Below are 22,041 nucleotides of genomic sequence, written 5' to 3'. Positions count from 1 at the left end.
GGTGTGTTTGTGTGCTATGAAGTAGGGTATTTTCTTAGCCATTTGGTTGTTGTTTGTTGAAAACTATTTTACTCTAGAAAAAACTATTTTACTCTAGAACAAAATAAACAAAACCATTCCAGATGGTTATTTTGTTTGGTCTTGCTTCTTTTCATATTGCCTAACAAATTACTGATGAAAGGAAGTGCTCTTCACCTCTCCTGATCTCACAGTGTTAATGTTCTTGTTCCTCCCAAAACCGTCAGTCCTAGAGCCATAATGTATGTGGCCTCCTGCCCTGGAAACTCTCCTGCCTGTGTGCTCCTGTTGTCTCATTGCTCTAGGTCCTGTTCCTCCTGTATCTCCTTCCACTTTATACCCTCACAAGTTTTTTACACTTCCCACTGGCCCTTCTGCTGCTGTCCATGCCACCTCTTTGTGTGTTACAGCCTTAGTGACACGTTAAACTGTATTGGGGCAGGGAGAATGCAAGGTCACACTCACTGTAAAGAGGTTGAGTTTTGAGACTGGAGGTGGAAGAACTATCCCAGCTGTAAGGATCTCGTAGAGACTATCTAGGACCTATGAAAGACCTATGTCTCTTAATTTCAGAAGAGTTCTCTGGCTGGCTCTGTACTTCTACATCCTTAACTCTCCATCTCAGCTTATTACTTCTGTGCCAGTCACTTGTTCTTCTCAACACTTAATTGTGTGCAAGTACAGTGTGCCTGTGGAAAAACATACTGGGCTTTGACTATTTTGCATGACTATGCAGTGTATAATGATGTCCTGTGTGCACAGGTCTGCTTTTAATTAGCAGTGATTCCATCTGAGTTGAAACAGCATTGAACCATGGTTTATTCTTTTCAGGGTTTCAAACTATGACATCTTCTGGTATACACACAACCTTTTCTTTGTCTTCTATATGCTGCTGATGCTGCATGTTTCTGGGTAAGTAAATGGAAAATACTGTTCCTTTTCCTGAAGCACAACCAGAAAAGAGCAGTTTCCTTGATTGCTGCTTTTCCCAAGCTCGCTTGAGCACAGTGGGCCAACTTTGGGACAAGTTGTTGTCCTCTGGTGTGTGTTTAAATAAAGATCAGGTTGTAGCTTGGAGAATTGTGAGTGCTGTAGCCAGCTAGCACAAACTTCTTCACTTTCGAGATTATTCCTTTTCCATTTCCATTGCCCAGTGTCTAGTGAGAAATGAAGAAAACATTGTTTCTTTTTCTGCCCTCTCTTACCTGTTTGCTGAGACAAGAATATGAAGCAAAGTTGCTTCCCTTGCATTTTCCTTTCTACCTTTCTTTTTGACTCCGAAGAAGAGGAAAGGATTGGCCTCTCCCTAATTACCTCTTTCTCTTTGCTTACAAAATTTGCTAGTTTTTCTTCTTTTTCTCACAAATATCAGACAAGTGTTTATGTGCCATGAAGCTGATGGTCAGATCTGTATCAGGCACAAACAAACTGAGCTCTGTTGCAAGGTAAAGCATCTTCCAAAACTTATGACATATGTCTGCATGGGTTGGGGGTTGGACTAGATGACATTTAAAGGTCCCTTCCAACCCAAACTATTCTATGATTCTGTGAAAATCTGTTCCATTAACATCTCTGAAGTTTCGTCTGTGGATGTAGATGCAGAGTGCAGAGGAGGGAAGGTGTATTTGAATGAGGTTTTTTTCTCCATGTCATCAAATACCTACTGAAACACAGGGTGCTTGAATGTGTGACACTGAGCACTGCTGCTTAAACTTGGAAAAGGAATTAGACCTAGCAAGAACATAGTAGGAATACATTGCTGAATAAAACATGCAGCTTGAGAAATAATGAGTTCAAAACAATTGAAACTCCTGGACACAATTCCAGTTTTTGGTGAGTTTGTTGGGGGTCTTGGGGGAATTTTTTTTGGGTCATTGTTTCTTTTAGGGGTTTATTTGGGTTTTTTTGGTTTTTTTTTTTTTTTTTTTTTTTTCCTATGGCATTATCACTTGTTTATAGCTGGGGAAGATGGATCTAACCTGTTCTCCCCATCCTAGGCCAGGATGAACTTTTCCTAAATTATTCTTGACAGGTGTTTGTCTAACTTCTTTAAAACATCTGGTGACTGAGATCGTCTAACCTCCCTAGGCAATCTGTTCCAGTGATTGCCTTTGGGGTATTTTTCATGTCCAGTTTAATTAATCTCCTTCATGGTATTATCCTTTACCTTTGTTTTCCTAACCATATTCCATTTACCAAGTTTGCAAACCAAGGCGGCAGTAATATACCAAGTATTTAACGGCATATTCTGGTACACAGCCTCCTTAGTATAGAATTACAAAGGTATTCAGTGCAAATCTGAAAGAACTGAGTGTCAGAAGTGGGAGAGGAATGAGTCATGGAGAGTGGGAGTCAGTTCAACTTTAAAATACTGCCTAAATGTAGGTCTCTACATGTTTTCTCAGTGTCTTTCCCATTATGGTCTAATGAGTTCTCATAAATACAGCCAATGGAGCCTGAAGGATGCTTCAACTAATTTTCTGTTTCAGAAATCTACATTGAGGTGAGCTGGACTGATTCCTGGCTCCATTAGTGATATTGATAAGATCAATAGGAAGTGGCCACAAGTTGCACAAGGGGTGATTTAGATTTGGCATTAGGAAAAATTTCTTCACCAAAAGGGTTGTCAGGCACTGGAACAGGCTGTCCAGGGAAGCAATAAAGTCACCATCTCTGGGGGTATTTAAGAGATGTGTAGATGTGGTACTTAGGGACATGTTTTAGTGGAGAACACAGCAGAGCTGGGTTAGTGGTTGGACTTTATGATATTAGAGGTCTTTTCCAACCTAAATAATTCTGTGATCTGTTTTGAGATGTAAGAAAGCTTAGACAACCATTCTTAGGTGCCCAAATTACTCCTGTGTGGGATGTCTTGGAGATTTGCAGATGCATGGCCAGTTGCTGTACAGAGCAAGGCATCTCCTGTGGCTGGACTGTGCAGGCAGGTTGAGTGAGGTTTTACCTGTCTTAGGAGTAAAGTATTTCCATGGTATTGCTGGATTCTTGCTTTGTTTCAAACTGTTGTAGGTATGTTCTTACAGTATCCTCTTATTCAGGTAGCCAACCACTTTTCAGCAATATATAAAGTGTTGTGATTCATCGGTCATATGTTAATGGTTTGTTCAGTGCAGAACTCAACCTTTCTGGGCACTGATCTTCGGTGCGTAAGGCTTACTTTTCCTTGACAGCTTCAGAAATGGGAGTTACTGAGCTTCTGTTAGCAGGCAGCTTTGCCACTCAGTTAGCATGTTTGTAATAGTTTAAATAAACTAGAGATCACTGGAGGGGATGCTCGTGTTTGCAGCTACTCTCAAGGCAATCCTCTCTCGAGATGTGCTGAGAACAGAGAAGCTGTGGGAGTTGCTGGCAGGCATACACACAAGGTTCACTTGAAAAATATTGCATGGGCTTTGACTTCCAGCTAAATCCATGAGGCACCATAATATTTATAGAGCAGGGAATGCTATGGGTATCTGTCACTTTGCCAGTATGTGGTGACCAGCAGTGATGCCAGATGCAAGCGATAGGCATGGTTGAGCAATAAATGCAGGCAGAAGCATGGGTGTAGGTGCAAGGACACTTCCCAAACGATTCTCCCAGGGTCAGATGTGGAATTTAAGAGTGAGCAGGCTTAACTTCCAAGCTGACATGATTCACTGGACCATGTAGGAAGCTTGTTACTAGCTGTCAGGACTGCATTTTGGTAGGGAAGATTGCCAGCAGCCTGTCAGAGCCCATTTAGGTTGGGGATATTGCAGATGTCCTAGTTCTTTCTTCTGAATTAAACTCTGTTGCTGCTGCTGCTTTGTGTATGTTGAGGAGAGGAGGGGGGAGCATATGTCCTTGATGTTTGATTGCATACTTGAGCTGAGCCTTCACAACAAGGCTTAGCACTCAGAGGGCATTGTCTCAGTATGTCTCATTTCCCACCCAGCACCATCCTCTACAGGTGTCATTCAGCTTTTTTTTTTTTTTTTTTTTTAATATTCTTCCTTCTGGTCTTACGGTCATCAAAGCTAGATTTGGAGACAACTAGTACTTCTGAGGAATTTTATTACTACTATTATCTGTTCTTCCCTATTTTTAATGTTTCATTTATGTCCTGAGATATCCCAGAGTGTCTTAGGTTTCCAATTCTTTCTTCAGTGTTTCTAGCTGCAGTTTCAAAGTTCTCACTTCATTTCACTGTAAATTTAACTTAACTTGAGGGGGGGAAAATAAACGGATGAACCCCATAAAATAATTTGCAAGGAAGGTTCCTTGGCTATCATGCAGGACTTTGTTTTTTCCTTCTATTTATTTGTGTGCAAACCTGATAGACACCAAGTAGTGGGAACATTCCTCCAGTTTATGATTTGGCAGCTTAGGCCACTTCTGCTATAAGATTGCCTTAAAAACAGGGCTTGCTGACTGTAGGGAGGATGAGTGAAAACAGCCTGTGATTGAATTGGAAATGTGATTATTTAATTTTTTTTTTTTTGAAGGCTCCCCCAATATTTTTCCCCTTTCAAGCAGTGTTAAGCTTGAGGCTGTTCAGTGAGGGAGTGCCAAGTGAGCTGGAAAAGTTAAACCTTGCCTCTAGTGACAGAAGGCTCTATTGTTGCAAAGCTTCAATCTCATTGAAAGTCCTTAAGGCAAACGGAACAAAATTTCTAACAGAAGAGGAGGCTTGTGACTGCTTTCCAAAGTCCTCTCCAAATGAAGGTAAGTTGTTTGTTATTTACTGTTACTTCAGTGTCTTTGCTATCTTTATTTTTCTGTAGGGGAGTGCTCAAGTACCAGACCAACTTAGAGGAACACCCTCCTGGTTGCTTTAATCCTAACAAAACGCTCCGACAGAATCTGACTGTGCCAAAGGCTTTTGAAGAGCTGCTTCCTGACTATACTACTGAGCCCTTCCCAGAGGACCTCCCAGTACCAGAACCCTTTGTACAAAATAGCTTTGTGAGAGTTTGTTCCGAGGAGCCCAAGTTCCAGTCGCACTTCCCAGAGGTCTGTATGATCCGACATTTCAGGTATTAAAAGCCATGCCAAGCCTTTCAGTCAGCCATAACCGCTAATTATTGCTTTTCCAGACCAGATGTTTTAATAATGGAAAATATTAAAACCTTTCGAGACATTCAAAGATTTGGTGGGGAAAAAACAATCTGTATTTAACCCTGATGTGCATTACAATGTGGTGCATAGAACAGGGAGGGTGAAAAAAATGTCAAGAGATTGGCTGTAATGTTCTTTTTTGAACAACACTGTAAGAGATGTATTGATCCTGCTAAAAATGTGATTTTAGTGTCGCATTTCAGAGCAAACATTTATATAACATTTCATAAGGTCCTTTTGTAAGCATTGTGTGGCAGTAGTTAATTGAAATAATCAAGCTCCATTTGTTCTCTTTTTTACCATGCAGATGCAAGTCCTAATACTCATTTCTGGGTTGCAGTTGGTTGTGGTTTGGCTTTTATAGTCTGTTGTTTGCAGACAGGCTTGTTTTATATGTGGCATGGGTAAATGAGTATGATGACAGTGGGGACAGTAAAGCCTTTTCTTTTTCTGTTTTCCATTTTCCTTTTGTTTCTTTGTGTTTTGTGGCAGCAGCTTTTTCTTCATCCAAATTTTCTCTTTTCTTTTGAGAAAAGATGATCTGGGCTTTACTGGCAAGTAGCCTGAGGAAGCTTGCAAATATGGAGGTCACGAGTCCAAGGGCCACCATTCAATATGGTCCCATAACAGACCCCACAGGAGTTTATTGTTTTTTCCCTGTTGAACTTTTTGTCCCTTACTAGCTGCAGTGGGAATCCTTTTTCTACGGAGCACGTAATCATAATGAGAAACACTTAATTCTACATTGAATTCCTCCAACTAAGTTCTTTGGATTGGTATTTTGTTGTGGTAGTACTCCTGAATTACAAGCATCAGTGTATATCTGGCTCCACGTGACCCACAGGACAGCAAGGAGTCTTCTTGGGGCTTAAGATGCCTGCTTTAGATCCATTTATGGGAAAGGAGTCATGGAAAGAAGTGGCCACTCAATATTCTCCTGGCAGCCTTGAAACACTTCTTAGGACTTTTTGGATTTGGAAATACTGTGATACCAAGTTTAAAAAAAAAAAAAGTCTGTGAGGTACTGAGACTTGCAAGGCTTTTTTGCTGGAAGTAAATACTCTGCTAGTAGCAAGAGATGTTTATGTGTAACATCAGAAATTGGGAAGGGAGGGAAGATAGATGAGGTTTGAGGGCACTTCAATGCCACAGCTCCAATGACTGATCAGATGTGTAATTAGTACATAAGTCTGCCATAAGCTATTGGTAATTGACTCTTAGGATGGGATTTAGCTGAGCAGCTGCAAATGTCTCCATCTGGAGTAGTCACCCAGGACTCCCCATATAATCAGTGCAGAGAAATGGGCATTTCCAGGGCATTTTCTGTCTAGCATACACATCTTCCATGGGAGAAAATTAGTTGCAATTCAGAAGTGCTCATTTCTTTCTGTTGTCTATGATTTTACACTAGTTTAATATCAACATAAATTCTATAGAACAAGAATGCAGCTTTCTTCAGTTTTTACTTGAACCTGAGATGACTATAAGAAGGTAATAAGTTAAATGATATTGCAAGTCAGACAGGGTTTTCCCATAAATGTTAACCAGCTGTATAGTACTCTGCTCTGTATATGTACTGTGTCTTTCATTGCTGAAAGCAGCTGCAATCTAACTACATAAAACCAGAATAATGTGGTAGCAAATGAGGTCATTGGCATTTTTTTCCTGATGAGTTTTATGATTGAAATTGCTTGTGCTTGTGGGTGATGCTGCTGGTTAGACTGATTAAGGCTTCAGAACACTCTTGGTTTCTGCATGTAGAGAGGCGTGGATGTTAGATGTGAAGTGAGATCCTGCAAGCACTCATGTAGTTGTGAAAATAGAAAACAGAAAGTTAAGTGTTTGAGGTAAGCTATTTTTGTTCTCCCTTAGACCTGGTTCTGGATTTCTGGACCTCTGTGCTTGTACTGTGTGGAGAGGCTGTACCGCTACATCCGCAGCAATAAACCAGTCACAATAACCTCAGTAATAAGCCACCCCTCCAATGTCCTTGAAGTCAGGATGATGAAAGATGATTTTGAAGCAAGGCCTGGTCAGGTGAGTTAATGTGCCTCTAAAAAATCACTCTGCTTTCTCATGAGATTGTCTGTAGGGATGACTATCACTCTGTAAGTACTAGCCCATCACTGAATGCTTTGAATGTATCTTTTCTGTGGTTTTATTTCAGTATGTTATTCTCCACTGTCCCAGAGTGTCCACCCTGGAAAGCCATCCATTCACTCTTACAATGGTAAGAAGTAGTGTTCTTTTCGGTTCTTTCTCTTTTATTTATATTTGGTAAGCAAACGGTCTTTGTTTCTTTCAAGGTGACAGTTCTCACCAGAAGAGCTCATGTTTCATTTATGAGGGTACCAATGAATATGAAATGGCATGATTATTCTGTGTGACAGTACTCAATACATATTTAATTTTCTCTGCTGTTGAGAAAATGATAATGGGAACTTTTTTCAAAGTCATCCATAAGTGAAAATCAATAATAAAAAAATCAATAAAATCCTTATGACTTTGATAATTACTCTAAAAGAAGTTTCAGCCATATTTCTAGACCTTAATGCAGAATGAGTGCAAATTTTAATGAACTTTTGCCATCTTTCTTTTTCAATGAAAGGACATTTCTGCGACTGCCTTTTCCAAAGTCAGAAAAACATCAGGTTTAAAAAAATAAGTTTCTAAAATTGTCTTCTGCTTTATTTTTATATTAAGAGGTATATCGATGACTTAAGGTGATATACCAGTGAGATCATACAATATTAGGATTACTACTTACTCTACTCAATTGGTCTAGAATGGGAACTGAAACCTCTAGAGACAGACTGGAATAATATGCAATTGTATATAAATAGACCTGAAGTTCTTCAGGAGTACTCAGTGCAGAGACCTGGGAGATTCTGCTAAAAAATCACTGCACTGACTGGCTATATTGTTACAAAAGCAGTGTCTGAGCTTGAATATTAGTGGCAGCTTTTTCCTTCCAATTGGAGTAAATGCTTTTGGATTGCCTGAATTGGTCATTCTTCTTCAAGAAAACTGCAGAGATAAACATTCACGTTTGATTATTTTCTTTGGACTGATAACTGATACTTTATCCCCACTGAGTTATAGCTAGTGCTATGGAACAGTTGAGATGTTTTAATGCTACCTCAGAAACAGAGGGCACAACCAGGTCCAGTTCTTTGGGTTTGTGGAGTGTTTTATTTTGGTTTGTTAATTTACTTATCTTTATGCTGAGCCAGGAGTCACAGGGGAACCCACACTAAATTCCACTCAAAGTAAAATTTGTGCTGTAAATCTAGGAATGAATCTCATTTGAGGGAAGCTGCCTCTGTATAGCCTAGCAAAGCATTAATGGCACTTTTGCAAAGTTTTCATGGCTATTCATTTTGCCAGTACAAAGCAGAGGAATATGTTATTTATCTGTTGTTAATGGCAGCAGGCACTTTTTAAGAGTGTCCTTTGTATAGTGCTTGAAGATAACTTGATATGGAATGCTGGAAAATTAAATGCATATATGAATTTATGCAGAATGGTTTAGTCAGTATTTATTTATATTTTTTTATTACATTAGTGATCAGAACATAAATTTCAAGAATTTAGTTCAAGTCTTGGGTAGCTCTTTCCAGTTATTTTTGCCCTAGCATAGCTATATTTAATATAGAGCTGGTCTCTGCCAGTGGGTACATCTTATTTAAACATTAATCTCAAACCATCATGTTCCTAATTTCTCACTGTCCATCTCAGTTGAAATTAATATGGTGGTAATAATTTGATCATTATTAGTAAATGCACAGTTTGGAAACTGGGACTCTTGTTATAAAGATTTAGTCTTCTTATATTAGGACACTGCTAAAACAAGGGATTTTGTGGTTTTAATTTTTAGAAATAATGTCATAAAAGAATATTTGGCTTGGTTCAGTAGTCTCGTATCTGGTAAAACTTCTTAGCTGTTATGGTGAGAGTTTTTGTCAGAGACAAGACTGCTGACAGACCTACTGGGTGTGGTCATAGGATGAAGTTGAATTGGATGTCAGATTCCTTGCCTGAGTTGAGGATTTCATCCAGTATTTAAAATGCCATAGTATGACAATGCATGTTATGAAAAATTATTTTTGCACATGAACTTCTAGAGCTAGGAGCTATGGGAAATAGATCTCTTGTTGTGAATTTGAGTTTTCTTAGTGAACATAAATAAATCATTTATATACAGATAATGTGCAGTATATTTCCAATATGTAAGTGTAGTTGATAAATTACAGTTTGTGTAAGTTTTACAAGCATGTATTAAATATCTAACATTAAAATTAGCAATTTCTACTCATGCACAATGCACTGTATTTTAGGTAAGTAGTACTAGACCAGCCAATTTCTGTTCATGCTCAGTGTTTTACACTTTAGTATGTGGTGATATCCTTCAGCATAACAGCATATCCTTCAAGATCACACATATATTCTATTACAAGATATGAAGTTATCACTGAGTTGCCACAAGCGTATTTTGCTACAACATTAACTGTACTGGAGAAAGGCTGTCATTGAGTAAATGACTTTTACAGCATGATGAGCATTCTAAGTGTCTAGATTTATTATAATCTTTTTACCCAGCCTAAGCAGGGGACACATTTCCACATGTCTTTCTAGGGCAGAGAATATGCTGTGGGCTGATGTCCTGCTTAGAAAGCTTTTTTGTTTTTTAATATGGTGGCAGCCATGGGCCGATGCTTCTAGAATGTGTAGGCAAAAGCTTAACTCAGTTGTTTCTCCACTCCCATCTGACCTACTTGCAGTTACCAAGCAAGCTGGAATGCTACTGCTGTTTCTTTTGTCGAATGATCATAGTCCCTGGGTTATTTTTCTAGGTTGGTAGGAGTGTGGGGTTTAGATCCACAGCAAGAACATCATGATGGATGTGTGTGGCTTCAGCTACTGGAAGTGCAGTGCAGCAATGACTGCAGCAGAGATGGGAGGGAAGACTGCAGTCTTCTTCCTGGTGCTGTTGTCATACTTAGAATCATAGAATACTTTGGTTGGAAGGGCTCTCTAAAGGCCACCTAGTCCAACCCCGTGCAATAAGCAGGGACATCTTCAACAAGATCAAGTTGCTCAGAGCCCCCCCATCCATCTCAGACTTGAATGTTTCCAGGAGTAGGGCATCTGCCAGCTCTCTAGGCAACCTGTTCCAGTGTGTCACCATCTTCACTGTAAAACATTTCTTCCTTATCTCTAGCCTAAATCTACCCTCTTTCAGTTTAAAACCATTACCCTGTGTCCTTTTCACAACAGACCATGCTAAAAAGACTGTCCCCAGGCTCTATGTGATGTCCTGTTCGCACTAGTGAAATATCTCACTGTGCCTGGAGCATGCTTGAGACAAGAAATGACCATTTCAGGCGTATCTTTATACTCCTAAGTGTGGGTAATAACCTTAAATGGAAAGGAAGGGGTGAGTCAGCATGAAGGGGTCGTGGAGATATTTTACTAGTCCCTTCCCTTTTCGAGGTTGTGTAATATTTACAGTTTAGCTCAGTTTCTTACATAACACCAGGGTGGAGGAACATGCAGGGAGGCAGTGTAAAGGCCCTGAACCCACTCCCATTGCACTCTGGCAAAGCTCCCATATGTTTCTCTTGGAGCCAGAGGGAGCTCTGAATTGTAACCGAGTGAGCATGAAGAGGCTTTATTTTCACACCCTGCCTTTGGGTGCCTTAGATTGATAAGGTCCCCTTGTGCCTTCTGTTCTCCAGAAGTGAGAGTTGAACAGCCACAGTTCTCTGAAACTTTTTTTGTGGGAGATATGTTCTAGTCCTGTCATTAGTTTCATGGCCCTTGTTTGGACTCTCTCCAGCATGTTCATGTCTCTATTGCAGTGAAGAACCCAGCACTGGACACAGGTCTTGAAGTGTGGCTTCACCAGTGCTGAATAAAAAAGGAGGATCACCTACCTCAACCGTCTGGTAGTGTCAGTTGTACATTCTGAAGTTCAGACTCTTGGAAATACCAGTTTTCTCTCATGATCGGTGTGATCTCCGTTTTTGAAGTGTGCTTCTACTGGGTTTTATTCACTAGCAGCTTTGTACTGACTAGTGTGACTCTTTGTCCTTGGGAAGTCTGGGAAAGGTAATGAAGAGATGGCCCAACATTTGGGATTCCTGCAAGTGACCTCCTGGACAGTTCTAGGTAGCACATGGTGGGCCACTCACTTCATAATGTCTTCATTGCTCCATTGTTTGGATTTAATTTCAACAAAAAGTTTACTTTTTAGCATGTTGTATGATATTTTTTTCATGATTTTTCATGGGGTTTTTTTTTACACAACTGTACACATCTGTTACTGTGCTGTGTAAGTAACATACAGTGCGAGTAACATTTTCAGTCCTGTATTTTAGGTTGGGCATTATTGCATCTTAGAATTGAATTTGAGCAGAACACAGTCAATTCCAAGATATTTTCATCTGTAGTGAGGACACTTATGTTCTTTTATATAAATACTTTAGCTGAGTGTTTGTAAGTGGACAAATTATTTTTGTGTGTTTGCCTCTTGATGAACTCTTTAAAAGAGATTTGTCTTTCAGATCAAGTGCAAGATATGATTTGGAGATCAGACCATCCAGAGAAACATGCTCTGCTTTCTGAGACTGACGTTTCTTTACACTTTTTGGAGGGAAGTGTGGAACTCATCTGCTGTGGAATGCAATTTAAATGTAATTGTCTAAATCAGTCTTCAGAGACCTTGAAAAAGAAAACAAACATTATTGATAGTAGATTTCTAGTAGTTAGGATAGTCCTTCATTCTAGGTCATATATCCAAAGCATTGCTTCTGCTCTTCAGTATGCAAAGCCTAACCTCTTATCAAAACTAAGAAAAAAATTGTTTGTGGAGATTTTTTTTTTTTTTAACATTTTGGAGAGTGTTTGTTTCCTTTGACATTGTTCTGGTAGGTCTTCATTTCAACCTGTAGGAACAAGAAGAGTCTAAGGCTTGCAATTTACAGTAGCATTGGGTTTTTTTTCCATCTCCATCATACATTTTCCCCTTGGTGTTGAGTTCCCTCTCTTTCTGGACACTTAACTGTGTTACTGATGATTTGCAGCAGCATGAATCCATGATTACATGCTTCCTTTCTTTTTCTTTTTGCTAATGAATGGCTTCAGAAGCAGAGTCCTATTTAGAATATGTTAGTGTCTTAAGTCACTTTTTCTGCTGTGTTTCTGGAATTTCTTACGTTAGCAAGCTGTGATTAGTAGTAAACCTCATGGAGACAGCCTTGTGTTTTGCAGATTTTAAGAGCTTCAGAAGATGTTCTGGGTTCTCACATGATGTCTCTGCTGAATCCACTACAGAGTCAAAGCACAAACTCTCACAAGCTGCAGTTTAGACCACTTGGCTATCAAAAGACTGGTGTCCACTCTCATAAAGCTCAGTAACCTTGTTATTTCAGTAGTGTTGATTTTCTTGTGGCAAAGGAAGGTAGGAAAAAATTACATCACTTCATTTAGAGCTTAGACTGTAGCAGACCTTGAAATAAGGACAAGACTAAGAGGTGAATCCTTCTAAATTTGGAGACGGCTCAGATCTGAGGTTTAGTTTGGGAAAATTCTGTTTTGCAACAAACATCCATAAATGCAGGAACAAATCATCTGTTATTCCAAAATTTTGGCTGTCACTGGCCGCTTCCCCCTGGAACTAAAGTCTGAATATCCTGAATTTTCCTTTGATGACCTTTTTTTCTTTTCAGTTGACACACTCATGTATCTCAAGATACTCCTGTTGATACTTAAATGCAGGTAGCTTGCACAAACACTTGTTGAGCTTTTTCTGTAACATCTCTAGAAGATGTTCTCTGCATATCCAGTGATTATAGCTTCATGAGGTAGAGTTAAAAGAGACAGGTGGCTCAGAAATGGCACATAGGAAGCAAAAACTCAAAACAAGCCACAGCAAAGATCCCAGCCTTGAGGCTCCAGGCCTTTATGAAATAAGTGCTCTATTAACAGCGTGGGGGACTGCTTCTTCAGATCCTCCAAAGGGTTTTGGCTCTTCATTCAATGTCTAGATCCCAGTTCTGGTAACAGGTAAGCAGTGATCAACTACCTGCAACAAGAGGTTTGAAACCTTCTTTGCAACTAGAAAATTTGTCCCGTGTTATAGTGTGCTCTGACCTCCCCTATTTCAGTGCTGCATTTAGTCTGCTCTCGAATCCCGTTGAAGTAGAAACTGGAAGAGTCTGATGATAAAAAGCTCCAAGAACTCCTGCCCTTTGCTGGTTCTCTATCTTTTTGAGCAGATGGTTAATTTGAAACAGATCACATCAGGAGGGTTTGTAGTGCAACATCTTCCTTCTTTTCCTTCCACATACAGCTCTGTATGAGTAAGAAAACTCCAGAGGGAGGATGGTATGTGTGCATTTTTTAACAAGTCAAAGCTGAGTTTTTAGGAGAGGATAAGTTTGCATGTGCAGATACTCAGATCCACTCAAATCCAAATATGTATTATTGAGGAAGAATACTTGCTTGCTTAGTATACAAATTAGTAAAGTAATATTGACTCCCAGGCAGAGAAACTCTTAAATCCATTAACCATCTCAGAAGATGTAGAAGAATTATCTGGAAGAGGTTTGTGAAAGCACATGACAAGTTATATAATTCGCCTAAGAGTCTCAGAGCTATTACTTAATCACAGATTTTCTACCTCTAAGGGTTTTGTTTAGGTTTGATTTTTTTTTTTTTTTTTGTAGATTGAGTTTTCCTCATTACCTCTGCACCTGTGTTTAAGTCCATTTGGTATCTGGATTTAGACATGATGGGATTAGAAGGTGGTGGCCCTGATCTGCACATTTTATGTTTTTGGGCCCGACTGCTTGTCAGAAATGTCTCAGCAAGTAATACATGAGTATAAACAACATCAATAATAGCACATTTGCTTTTGTAAGAGAAAACCAGTGCTTTTTAGACCCAGAGTTGTCTTTATCCCTGGATGATCCAGGGTTCATTTAAAGTCAGTGAAGATTGTAACAGTCTAGCAGAGAAGTTTTAGCTCTAGGCTTCTTTTAAGCAAGAAATTTTGTTCTGCATAAGGAGATGATGGAGAAACATGTGCCCTGCACTGTAAACTTAAGAAATAAACTATCCACAACAGGAAAAGCCTAGGGGCCAAATTCTGAAATACTTCATAAAAAAATGGAGAAATTGTTGGAAGGTTGCCTGAGTAAGAAGTATGTAAGGACATCAAGAGCTAAGTTCATACTGTCAGATAAATACAATAAAAACAAAATCTAACATGATGACATTCTAATAAGATTTGTTAAATATCTTGTGCAAATAGTTATGAAACTTGTCTTTATGAGATGATTTGCAGAGCGTTTAGGGAAATGGTGAAGTATCTTGCTGGCAAACTAAAGAAATCCCTAGAGCATGTCTGCTCTTCACAGAAGTAGAATATCTAGCAGCTGTTTGATGAAGAATTTAAGTAAAACAAAAATAGAATAGATTAATATTGCAGATGTCTTTAGTATTTCCTTAGACTTGTTTGTTTGGTTTGGGGATTAACAGTTGTGGGGTCTGTATAAAAACCCTACATAAACCCTGACTTTTACTTAAACTTTAAAATCTGACCCTTTTGGATGAAGGGAACACAGAAATTTTTACATTCAAGTTCACAAAATCCCAAATTCTTCTTCAGCAGATAGTTTAAACAGAAGGTGGCAGATCTCTCTAATAAGCAGGGTTTGGAGTTTTTTGATTCGATGAAAATAAATTTACAATACATAATAACCATCTACTGAATTTAGCAGAGAAATGTGTTTTCTCCCATCGAGATAGTGCTTCTAGTTTAGCTGCTAAGTCAGGTTAGAGCAAGGTCTAGGAACTGCAGGAGAACATCAAAATAAAAAAACAAACAAACCCCACAACACCCTCCCCCCAGACAAACAACAAGAACAAAACCAGGGCACAAGCTTTAAGCATGAATACAGTTAACATGTGGACAACATATTAGAGGAAAGTCAGGGCCTTGCCTCTTGCTGTTGTAAAATTATGACCATCTGGCTGGTGGGGCTCTCTGCTTTAACCTGGCAAAATACAGTGTGTGCTGGTAGGGGAGTTCAGAGGGACACAGGGCTCCTCAAGGTGGTGGTGATCTGACTGGAAAACGTATTGACCCTTTGATGGCTCTTTCCATGAGTGTCTCACACCACGGGGAGCCAGTTAGCATGAGTCTGGAGGTGGCCTATAGTTTTGCTCGGGGATGATGGGACCTTTTGTGCTGTTCAGTTTCCTTGTCCTATGTTTGTCAGCTCCGTGCAGCATTGCTTGGCAATGTGTCTGTGTACCCTTGGAGGACTTGGAGAGGCAGCTTTGGGCAGAAGCATTGTTCTTCTGCTTTTTATTCCTCCAGGTACAAAGGCTTGCATCCTGAGCATCTTGAATTGTTGTGATTTGTTTTTTTTTTTCCCTCTGAGCCAGCAACTTCAGATTCATAAATTATATAGGCTGAATATTGCTAGCACTGAAACATTTTTACTTACTCTGTTATAGAGAGTTGGACTTGATGATCCCTATGGGTTCCTTCCAGCTTGAGCATTCTGTGACTCTGTGATGTGTAACATGCCTGCTGGGGTGAAAGGGTAGTCAGCAAGTTTTTTGCCTTGGTTGAGCTGCAGAGGAAGAGAAATGCTGATTAGTCTCTAAAAGTGTACCTTTATAGTGCATCCATAGCAGCAATAGAGTAGCAGTTGGACTAATACAGACCTGCTAGAAAACAAATAAAAAAAATTTGTATTATATATTCAGCAATTTATTTATTTTATGCAATATTGTATATGTTTTACAGCTATTGGTCTATTTACAATCCTAAGACAACATTATATTAAAGATCTGCGTTTTCTTGTGGTGCAATAGTGAAATCAAGGAACAAATAGATTGTATGGATAGGAATCTCAGAGACTGAGACCTAAAGAAAACAAAGATTTTTTTTTTTTTTTTTAACACTGAGAGTAACGTAACAACCGAGATTGCAGGGAGTGAATTAGCAAATGCTGAACTTACAGACTCATGGGAATTTTTGGGTGTGGGTTTGTGGTTTGTGTTACAGAGGAAGTTAGACCCCAGATGACCAGAATGATCCTTCTTGGAAATGCAGCTGCCCAGTGATGCATCCTGCAGTGTTATGGTGTGTTTTTTCCGCTAGCTAGACTGCAGGTGTCTGAGGTTGTACAGAAAGGAGTATATGGCAATGGAAAGTGAAAAGTGTTTGGGATATGTTTCTGCAGCTGCTTGCTGGGCTGCTTGCTGGGAGTTGGCTCTACCATAGAAGGGCTCTGGCTGAAGCCATGGGTATTTGAGGCATGGTGGTCTTGCCTTGATCATCCAGGCACCCTTGATACTTAAATCATGCTCCATGGTTAGGATTTCCCCACATTCAAGATGTTATGATATCATGTCTGCCAGTTAAATTAGGATAGCTGTAAGGCCAAGTCTCTAACAGGAAAAGCTTTTAACCAAAATCCAATCTGTAAAATAACATGAAACAGAAACAAACAGGGACATTTTAAAAAATCTCCAAGCCTTTAAGGCAGAAATGTGTTTTAAAGAATAACTCCACATAGTAACTTTTTTTTCCTCTGAAATTTGCTTCTTATGGGATTAATTAGTTAAAGCAGAGATAGCCCAGTGTTACAGAGTTCACCTCCTATGAGTCAGACTGAAGTCTAGCTACTATTTTTTGGCTACCTTTATATAGCATGCCTGTGTTTATCATTACTCCTCTCCATTTTCTAATGTCAGAATGAATCATTTTAGGAATGCTTATAGCAGTTCTGTATGAAACCAGACAAGGTGCATCTTACTGAGCTTCCAAGGTTCACATTTTCTTGTCAGTTGACAAAGTTGAAAACCTTTTATTTCTTTTTTTCTCTTTTTTTCTTTTTTTTCCCTTTTACAGGTGGAAAAATACATTGGTTGTGTTTAGTTCTTCTTTTTTTCCCCCTCACTTCTGCCTCTCTTCCAAACATGCCAAGTCCCTAATGTGTTTCTCTTGGTTTAGATAAGGGTTCATTGAGTCTGGAGCAAGGATGGACTGATGAATCAGGGTTTGCAGTGCAGCTGGTTCACCCTGGCAGGCAGGAACATGGAAACAGGGTCTCTGCACTGTTTGCAGTCCCTGCCAGAATATCTGCAAATCCATATAATGGATTTTTCCACCAAGTGAAAGGCTTCTTTAAAGGAGTTTCCTTTTATGTAAACAAATCCCACAACAAGCTTCTTAATTCCCCCAATCAGACACTTTGTTCTTCCAGCTGTAACACAGATCTTCTTTGTAATTTTGCACGCTGTTCAGGCCACCTACTGCAGCACCAAACGCAGAAGGTGATGTTTACTGTGTTGCAGTTTACTTGAGAGCAGTATCTCCACTGGAACCTGTGAGGAGCTTTCTTTGCAGAGCCACTAGGGGTATGTAAATTGGGCATCCCTTTCATCTCCTTTCTTCTGATCACAGATATTCCTCAGTGTTATCCTGGTGCATGCATTAGTGTTTCTGTGATAGCCAGTAATCAAAACTTAACACCTCTCTAAAGAGGCTTCACAGTTCTTATGGCAGAGGTGCACAGAAGAACTGGAAGCATTTAGGAATTAACTTTTTATTTTCTTGCTAGTTTGATGTTGTCTCACCCCACTGCCTGCACCCCAAGGCCTAAAAAGAGTATTTTAAAATATTGAATAGTATTTAATAACATTAAAATAACTTCAGCAAAGTTTGTCCTTTTTCTTGTTCTGGACAGGATTTTTGACTAGGAGTAGATAAACAGTGATGTTAAATATTCAGTGTACTCTGAGCTAGAAGCACAGATGTTCATAATGTAGTTTTCAGTTGCTTTATGCTGGGCTCTCATGCACAGATTTCTCCACTGCTCATCACCTTGAGCAGATGATTGTACTGGTATAGAATCATAGAGTCACATAGGTTGGAAAAGATCTAACCCAGCACTGCCATGTCCACCACTAACCCAGGTCCCTAAGCACCACATCTGCATGTCTTTTGAACACTTCCAGGGATGGTCACTCCACCACTTCCTCAGACAGTCTGTTCCAATGCTTGACCACTGTTTTGGTGAAGAAATTTTTCCTAATACCCCATCTAAATCTCCCCTGGCGCAACTTGGGGCCATTATACAGTGGCTATAAAATAGAACTGCTGTGATCTAACAGTTTGCTCACTTTGCATTCATATAAAAGCAAGGCAGAGGACAACAGAGAACTGTTATCACAATATAAAATTATTAAATGAAATACATTTCAAGTATGTATTAATCTAGTAGTGCATTATAAATTAAATTATTCAGTTTATTAAAATTATCATCTAAATCTTGACATAGAGACAGATAGTAGAGCTGCAGTTACTGGTGAATGTAATTAATTTGGTGGTTTATAAGCATAAAGTTCTCCAGGGATTGTTGCAAAATCCCTGTGTGATAACTTGCATTTGTATTCCAAGTTAGCTTGAAGAAAAAAAGGAAAAAGTATATGGAAAGTTGTTCTTTTATCATGATGTAGATCAACTTGTATTCTCTAAATTTTGCCTACATGTAAAATACTATAATTTTGTTGAATGTGAAAATATATACAAAAATAGGCATTGTAAACTGAGGAAAGTCTTCCACCTTACTTAATACTAAGAACATAGTTTGGTTTCTCTGAGGGTGTAAATCTGCACAGCTCTATTAAATTTAACAGGATTCCTTTGCTTCCAGTTGTTTTTGGAGAAGGGCCAAATGCAGGCAGCTAACCTGATAAATGTAGACGTTCACATCCATAAAATCTTTCACTTGTTAAAGGTGTAGAACACTTGAGGTTAGAATAAGGGGAACATTACTTCATGTAATTACAGTATCTGCAATAGTTAATTTGTGTATCATAGCATTTTAATCAAATGAGTGTGGCAAACAAGTTCAAAACGTGGGAAGAATACTGAAAAGCACTTGTGACCTTTAGTTTAATGATGTCTACTCTCCCCTCTCATTACAGACTATTCAAGTTAGTGATTTCCCTTTTTGGAAAACAAGGTTGATTTAAGGAAAAAGACCTAAGATAAAGTTGTGGGGTGGTTTTTTTTTTTTTTTTGTTTGTTTTAAGATTGACTAATCTTTGTACTTTTCCACTGGGCAGTGTACTGGGCAATAAAGGAAAAGTAAGGGGCTGCATGTAACCCTCAACATAGTACAGTGGATTGTTTCCTAGGGCTCCCAGGTTAAAAGCAGAAGAGGGAAATCCAAATGTTATTTGCCAAAACACAGTTTCAAAATAATTTAAATTGTTTTTGTTCACCACTTCAGAGAGGGCAGGATGCATTCCGGATGCCACTTTGGCACACCTTTATTTAGCCAATAACCCCAGGTACTAGTACGTGATGGGAGTTGTCTGCCTGGAGAGGAGCTCAGCAGAGAGTGGCCAGGGAGTCCTGGTGAACCCCGAGGTCACCATGAACCTACAATGTGCCCTTGCAGCAGAGAAAGCCAACAGCTTCCTGGGCTGTACGAGACAGGGTGTCACCAGCAGATGGAGAGAGGTCAGCCTTCTCCGATCAGCGACAGATTTGGGGCTCTGTGTCCAGTTCTGGGCTTCCCAGTGCAAGAGAGGCATGGATGTATTGAGGTGCAAGGAGTCATGAGGATGACTAAGGAACTGGAGCATCTCTGAATATGAGGAGAAGCTGAGAGAGCTAAACTGAGGGACAAGTGAAGAAAACAGAGTTAGTCTCCTCAGAGGCACCCAGTGACAGGACAACACAAACTGATTTACAGGAAGTTTCATCTGGACCTCAGAGAAACCCCACTGTTTCTCTGAGGGTGGCACAGGTTGCCCAGATAGGCTGTGGAGCATCCATCCTTGGAGGCATTCAAAGCACAACTGAAAACTCTCCTGGGCCACCTGCTGTTGCAGACCCAGCTCTTGCAGGGGGATTGATGTAGCCAATCTCCAGAGGTGCATTCTAGTCTCAGCTATCATATGATTCTGTGATTTCATGAAGGTTAAATATAAAAGAGAATATATCATTGTACTTCATTACACATTCCCAGTGGTCTGTTAATAACACAGGAAAATTTACCCACTTTCATGATTAAACTTCTGAAAAACTGTCTTTGAATATTTCTTAAGATGCTGGAATATATTCTCCAACAGTCTGGAAAAAGCCAGTGTTTGGAGTCTTAACTGTGTTTACAGAAATGAAAGAGGTAAAATAAATGTTCTGTGCACTAGAAACATATAAATACAAATTTCAACGTTAAAATTATAGGCACATAGGAAAGTCTGAAAGTCAGAAGAGGCCTGTGGAGATCATCTGGTTCAACCTTCTGGTGCAAAGGCTGCAGATTAGGTTATTCAGGGTCGTGTGAAGCTGAATTAGCAGGAGAAATGGTACCATTTCCCTGGCCGCCTATGCTATGATGCAGAACACTTCCCTTATATCCAGATGAAATTTCCCCTGAAATAACTTGTGCTCCTGGACTGTTGTCTTGTCAAAGTTTGTATCCCCTTGGGATTCACGGTGTTGAAGAGAGAGAGCATCTTCATCTTCTCTATAGCTGTTTTTTTAGTTATTGGAAGACAGACATCTCCCCAAACCTTCTCTTCTTTGGGTTACCCAAACACATTCCCATATTGACCTCTCTTTGACGGTCAGGTTGCCCAATCCTCTCACTGCTTTGGTGGCCCTTTGCTGGATCACCTACGTTCTTTCTCTCTTTTAAACTGGTGGAAATTCACTCCATGTAGCCCAGATTGGCATGTTTCTTCTGGTAAGATTTAGCAGCACAATGAGATTTTTCCAGACCTCTATGAGGATCTCTCATACCCAGTTATAAGTACCAAAATAGGTTTCCTAAGGTCTAAAGAGAAATAAATCACATTTTTATTGGATAACTTTTCAGGGTAGTGCAGAAAAGAGTTAGTCATAGGGGTGATGTAAAGTATAACAGGTTTGAACCTCTTCTGGCTGGAGACAAGAGGTATTCTGACATTAACTTCATGGAAGTAGGGAATTACAAATGATTTTATAAAACATGTGCTGAACTGGGACTGTGGATATGTGGACTAAGAAAATCAGTCAACCTCCTGTGAAACACAGAGAGCCCTGGGGCAGTCCAGAGTGAAAAATAAACCCTACAGAAGCCTCCAGGAGCGCAGACCTTTTTGGTGCCAGTGTACAACTTCCCACCTGAGAGGCTGCTTACCTGCTTTTATATGGAGAATTAGTCTTGATATTTTTGTTGAAAGATATTACAAGACATAGAAAACACTGGCCTCATTGTGTGAAGTTTGTCTGCATTCCTCCCTTGATGCTGCTATTCTTTGAAGGCTAAGACTTGCTGAAATATTTGGGACTGTGGGTTTCTGTAGCTCATTTTTATAGAAAAACTTGAAAGATGATAAGGAGTTACATATAAGTCTGTCTAGTAATCAGTAGTTGTAAAAAGATTGCTCTTCCCCCTCAGGAAAATGGAGTGATGAGCCGGGACTTTGTATTCCCTGTTTAGGTTTGCCAAAATAGAGAAGATACTAATCTTTTACCTGTGTCTGCTGCTAAATACAGAACTGATAGGCACTGATTCTCAGCCCTGAGGTCAGTGGTTTCACACTGTCCAGAACAGATTATTTTGGGAACACTATTGGCAAAGGTCCAGAACAGAGCCAAGAAATGTCTTCATAAGCTTGGCACGTTTTTGGTGCATGGATTTTCTACCTGGGCCCCTTTTATTTATAATATAGATATGTTCCTTGAATTTAAGGCCTTCCTTCAGAACTTCTGTCTGTCTTTAGTAGTAGAAAAAATAAGAAAAGGGACAGAGCATCATATGTTGGGTATTGGTTTCATGATAGAGCTTGGATTGACCATTAACAGCTTCTAAGGAAGGGGTCAAAACTCAGGAGTAATATCTG

The 22,041-nt window shown here is 39.6% G+C and overlaps 1 protein-coding gene across 2 annotated transcripts in view; it reads left to right on the top strand.

Annotated features, from left to right (window-relative positions):
- The window catches only part of NOX4 (NADPH oxidase 4), a 113,688-nt gene that overhangs the window by 21,314 nt on the left and 70,333 nt on the right, over positions 1–22,041 (top strand). For both annotated transcript variants that reach the window (XM_032099126.1, XM_032099127.1), the window contains 4 exons: positions 850–930; positions 4,782–5,010; positions 6,988–7,152; positions 7,283–7,345. In XM_032099126.1, coding sequence (XP_031955017.1) covers positions 850–930; positions 4,782–5,010; positions 6,988–7,152; positions 7,283–7,345 — 538 coding nt within the window. The remainder of the gene's footprint in view (positions 1–849; positions 931–4,781; positions 5,011–6,987; positions 7,153–7,282; positions 7,346–22,041) is intronic.

The sequence above is a fragment of the Corvus moneduloides genome, chromosome 2 (assembly GCF_009650955.1).
Source record: "Corvus moneduloides isolate bCorMon1 chromosome 2, bCorMon1.pri, whole genome shotgun sequence".
In the NCBI taxonomy this organism is placed as follows: Eukaryota; Metazoa; Chordata; class Aves; order Passeriformes; family Corvidae; genus Corvus; species Corvus moneduloides.
This window is presented reverse-complemented; position numbering and strand designations above follow the sequence as displayed.